Genomic DNA, 5,762 nt, shown 5'->3' on the forward strand with positions numbered 1-5,762 from the left:
TATATATATATATATATATATAGTTATATGTTAGTATATATATATATATATATATATATATATATATTTGTTGTATATATATATATAAAGTCGATATTATTTTTAGTCTTTTGGAGAGAAAGTAATTTTTAATGTAGCATAATATTAAATTATAAAAATGTTTGATAAAATATATGTCAAAATTACAAAAGTCATTTCTGCGTAAAATTTAATATTAATAGCATAATATTAGCATTAAATACAAGAGCATTATGCTACAATTACATTAAACAAGAGTCGACACCTTTTGCGAGAAACACAAAAGGAGAGGATGTATGCTTGCAAGCTCTCGCAAGCTCTCGCTTTTACGATATAATGTGCAAGGCAAGTCGACTGATGAGAAACGAGAAAAGTTTTTTCACTGCGTTTTATACCATGGATGCAAACTGTGGTCGGTTTAAGAAGAATATTAAAAAACAGTTTGCGGTTTTATTATAATTTTCAGCGTGATATAAAATGTGGAACTGATTTACGCGGTTAATTTTGTTACTCGAGCTTCCATTGATGAATTTATGTGAATTACAAAAGTTTACTTTTTATTAAAATTAATAACATTAATTATGCTGTTTACAAACACGATTATTCTTGTGATTATCAAAGAGCTATTATTATATCAAAATTATTATATAAAAATTGAAGAATCAGATGACAGATTCAAAGTCCATTATTTTTCTTGAATTAAAATAGATCGCCTTGAATTAAAATAGACAGTTTTATTTCGCGAAATAACAAATTGTTGTTTCGCATCTGAAACACAATACAAAATATCAGGTATCGAAACCACTATGCAAATATAATAATAAGTAACTATAACCTGAGAATCGGAGTTGCGGAGAGTAACGTGATCCTAATGTGGTTTCGCGAGCAGTAGATTTCTGAAGTTATTGTTAATTAATTTTTTAATTATTCAAGGACTATTCTCATGACGATCGTTGTTAAATAAAACGAAATGCAGGAGGATGAAAATGTTATGCCTCATTAGTATATCTCAATTTTGTTTATTGCTTTTGATTACAGTAATTGATCATTAATGACGATGTGCTTTTAAACATAAAACAACTTATTAGAAGCAAAGAGATAGGCATGAAAAACAGTATTTTCTATTTGTAAAATAAAAATTCTGTATATCGGACTTTGTCCTAATTACTTATCTTAAAAGCAGGTTTTTATATGAAACCATCGCAAATATCCTCTCACATAAAGCAAATACCCTCGCGCATTAAAAAATTTTTTTAATTTTTTGTAACACATGCATTTTTCGTGTAACACATTTCGCTTGAAACTGTATATTATTGCGTACTATGGTTCAAAATGTAAGATTTTAAAAGAATTATTATAAAGAGCACTAGCAAAAATTGTAAAAATAAAATTTGTTGTATGCAAAATATCAAGTAAATAATTTAACAAAAAATTTAACAAAAAATAATCTAACAAAAAAAATAATCCCAATTCATTAAAATATTATTTATTTCAACTGTTAATGTCTAGAATAGCAAGCTTTTAAATTCAGACGCTAGTGCCTTTTCCATCTTTTTGCATGTACATGTGCAACTACTGCATATTTTGTTTTATATCTTTTCTTTATTAACTATGAGGCACATTTTCGTTTTCTGTAGAACGGTCTGCCACCGACGTACGAGGAGTATCTTTATCACAAGAACGCGATGACATCACGCTCACATACTCCTCCGCCACCGTGGTCCGACTCAACGACGACGTCTAATCAAGCTTCGAGTATCTCACGACGTGAGCTCTTGGCCAGCCAACCTGAGCTTCGCGAGTATTTGACGCAGCTGGCGCTAAGCGATCGTGGTTTACAGTATCAACATCAACAGCAACGACAACAATCTAGAGACGATGGCTACTCACAATCAGTCCCGAGGGTACAGGTCAGAGTGCAGAGACGTGCGCGGGCAATGCCTCTCAGGTGAGTAGTCGAAGAGGCTGTAAGAGCCGACCTCGGCTGTCACGTCTCGTATCTCGGAGCCGTATCGCTCGCGGAATAATTCACATAGTTTCCGGGATGGGCATATGCGACTACGACACCGTCGGGAGTTAGCTTGGCTAAGGAGGTACTTAGCTACCTCGAGACATTTTGAGGCGTTGAGAACCAGTAGCAGGTTTAAAGTGGTTTAGAAAAATGGCACAGACAGCAATTATGTAAATGCTGAGCTGCCGAGATTCCTTCTTTTTTTTGCATTTTTTTCTCTGCTATAATCGCGAGCAAATTAAGGGGAAAATGACAAGAATAATTTCAAGAGTTTTCTGAAACATGTTACACACTTTCCTCGAGTAAAAATGTTCGAGAGTGTAAGCATTAATTTAATCAAAATTATAATATATAATTCGAAGAATAGAATAATTTTTTCTCTGTTTATTCTATCTATTTTTTTATTTCAAATAATTTTAGTTACTACTAGAAACATTTCCCAATTAGAAAAATTTTAATATGCTTGCAGATCGCAGAGCGAAAGTCGAGCGCAACAACAACGAATTGCGGCAATGTATACGGATGCTGCATTTTGCATGGAAACCACGGTATTACAGTCGGCATTCGATTCTGGACCAGGATTTGCTCTCTGCAGCCTGATGTAAAAGAATGAACAACTTCACTTTAACAGGAAATTGCAGGAAGATTGATACTGTCATCAATCCACAATTGAGTTAATTCGCGAATGTTTTCCTTGGTATCTGAACTGTGTCAAAGAAAGCGTTTGCGAAATTACTTGATCCTGGATTGATGACGTATTATAATCTATTCATGTATGCAACGAGATATAATGTTGTTGCAATGTCGCGTCTCGGTGCTTTTATGAATTTAATGAATAAAACCTCATAATTAGTTTCGATTTCTAATAGTAAAGTATCAATTGTATATGTGAATATGTAAGTATCAAATGATATTTCTAAACGGTATCTACTTGAAAGTATCTATTCTCTATTAATTATTTCTCGAATGCAATTAGTATTACAATTTTACGTACTTCTGTACACCGGTCTTCTTTAGAAGAAGGATTTTACCCATTGCCTAATTTCCTTTTTGATTGTGTCCACACAATAGTAGAATCAACTAAAATATAGTGAAAACACATACTTATATTCACATCAAACACATTTTAAATACACACATGTGGGCATGGTCTTCTTCTAAAGATATTACTGTATGCTAAGTATCTAGATATGTTCACCATTTATAATCAATTATTACTGATCAAACTATCTGTTTTAATTTAATTTTGATAGACAACTAAGCAAAGAAATACATATATATGTTCGTAAAAAAACATAGATATTTAAAATAACTTTTAAAATAAAATAATAAGAATTTACTATGGAATTAAGCTATTTCATTTTCTATTATATGAATTATAAGAAAAGTGTGATAAGTTAGCTAAATTTTAGTTTTAATGAAAATTATTTCAAATGAAAAAATATGCATTTTTTAAAACAAATTCTTTTTTTCATAAAAAACTCGTTAAATGATAAATTTTGATTCTTAACTTGATATCCAATTTCCATGCTCCGGATGATGATAGTATTTGAGGCCGAATAAATTTAAATTAAAAAATAAATTTTTATTTTTAAATTTTCCAATTTTTCTTTTGAAAAAAATACAGTAAGCAACGAAGCTGTTAAACACGCATGAAAAAGCAAGCTTTATATTCGTAGTACAGGAAATCGAAATTTTCAACAATATGTCATAGAGCTAGTTCCGCTATTTTAGTGTGTCTATAAAGGAAAAAGGGAAACTTGATGACCTAAACCGATCAGAGACAATTGAGATACAATAGATCGGATATACGATTTTGCAGTCCGCTTCGTTTGGTCACACAAAGAATAACGACGAATAATGAACGCGTTCTCATTTTTCCGGATCAGCGAAGAGAAATTTCTAGCTTTTCGGACAAACGATAGAATTTTCTGCAGATACAAATAACGGTCAAATAAACAATATCATATATTGAAGCCACACAGGTTTAATTTTTCAAACTCTGTGGAATTTTTCTGTTGGACGGCGATTCTAGTCTGTATGTTTTTCAAAAGAAAAAAAAACCCGAAGAAATTCTCTTTCGCGCTGAATATTATTTTAAAGAATGGAAATTAAATATTGAGTCGTATGTTGACTTAATACACTCTTATTTTTTAGAATTGTAATTTATATTAAATCTAATTTATCCAGTTTATTTCACATTATAAAATAGAAAGCATTGCGGAATGAAATCCTAAAAGCGAAAATTAATAACAGAATTTTATTTTTATTGAATTGAGGACAAACTTTGCTCCAAACAAAATTTAATTTGAGATTTAATAATTATGATATTCAATGTTATAAAATGAAAAGTTAGAAATTTAATTTAAATGTCGAATTTAATTTTTTCTACACAAATATTGTTTCTTCGCGATAAATAATTACTGTTTCGAACATTTTTATTAGAATCTCTGATATGTCGAAATGATTTTAGCTATATTTTTTATGTTTTGTGATTTATAATTATAACGATATTAATTGTAAAAAAAAAACTTGTTAGCGAAGCTATTTTTATTTTGTGCATATTATGCATGTGTTATTCACTTTCAAATTGTCATTTAGAATTTAGCAGAGACAATTTATAAATGAGCGAATGCTATGGACATTCGCTATTTGACACAGTCCTAACAACATACAAAACAGAAAGTAGTATGTAAAGTTGGTGTTGATCAACGTAGCGTAGCGTGATGATGCGTGCATCAAAGTGCGCAAGTATCGCATTAGTATCACTGGCGTAATAAAATAGAAAAAGTATATAGTTTTAGTCATATGTGAAATTTATGCACTTATTGAGTTCAAATTAAATGTATTATGAGAGAATCTTATGTATTATGAACAACCTATCTTAATGTTAAAAATCGAATGGAGAACAAAATTAGTTATTCAATTATATAGTATAAAGTTAGAGAGAGGGATGTGCATAGACTATTGCATATTTCGTATCGCAACTCACCGCATGTAACATAAAATCTATTTAATATACAGAAAGATTCTCGTTATATCGAAATTTTTCCATCAGTTTTGTAACGTTTTTCTATCAGCGAGATGTTAAGACATGCAAAACTAAGGAGTGACGGCTCGCCATGGGAGAGAATGATACTAATCATATTAATAAGACTTATCTCTTTTCTCTTTTCTTTATTTTATCTTAAACGCATGCATGTGCACACATAAATACGTATACACATACACGCATATACATACAAAACATATTATATATTTTATATGTACATTTTGTGGTTAAGTGTAAATATCGTAAAGAGTATTGTTATGTGTGTAATTTTAGATAAATATTAAATAATAGAGTTAACGTATAAACTGAGTACATTGCTAATTTAATAAACGAACGGTATTGCCTTCCGACTAACGGAAACGAAGAGTTTATTATATCGGTCTATCGACAACATATTATATTACGAATGAGCTATATCGCTATATTACCTCATACTGTATGTTATGTATATTATAAATGTGTGTTAGAGGATTAAGAAATATATAAAATGTATCCAGTGTAAAGTATTCTTTTATTCTCTGAGCATTGATTATTATTTCATCGATCCTCTATTTCATTTATTTTATCGAATGAAGATATAAAAAGCTTTTTGAGAAATATAGCTTCGAAATAATTCTTTCGAAATACACGACAGAGAGAGAGAGAGAGAGAGAGAGAGAGAGAGAGAGAGAGAGAGAGAGA

The 5,762-nt window shown here is 30.4% G+C and overlaps 1 protein-coding gene across 1 annotated transcript; it reads left to right on the forward strand.

Moving 5' to 3' along the window:
* Window positions 1-1,340: 1,340 nt before the first annotated feature.
* On the forward strand, window positions 1,341-2,634 carry LOC105619006. Its single transcript, XM_012200538.1, has 3 exons — window positions 1,341-1,352; window positions 1,656-1,966; window positions 2,499-2,634. Exons 1-3 carry the CDS (start codon window positions 1,341-1,343, stop codon window positions 2,632-2,634), a joined length of 459 nt encoding a protein of 152 aa, XP_012055928.1.
* Window positions 2,635-5,762: the final 3,128 nt, after the last annotated feature.

This window comes from Atta cephalotes (genome assembly GCF_000143395.1).
Source record: "Atta cephalotes unplaced genomic scaffold scaffold00001, whole genome shotgun sequence".
NCBI classification, from domain to species: Eukaryota; Metazoa; Arthropoda; class Insecta; order Hymenoptera; family Formicidae; genus Atta; species Atta cephalotes.

What these genes read in the sequence shown, in the direction of transcription:
- LOC105619006 (XM_012200538.1), top strand. An exon ending in GCGCGGGCAATGCCTCTCAG is followed by an intron (nt 1,967 to 2,498) that starts GTGAGTAGTCGA and finishes ATATGCTTGCAG; the next exon opens with ATCGCAGAGCGAAAGTCGAG.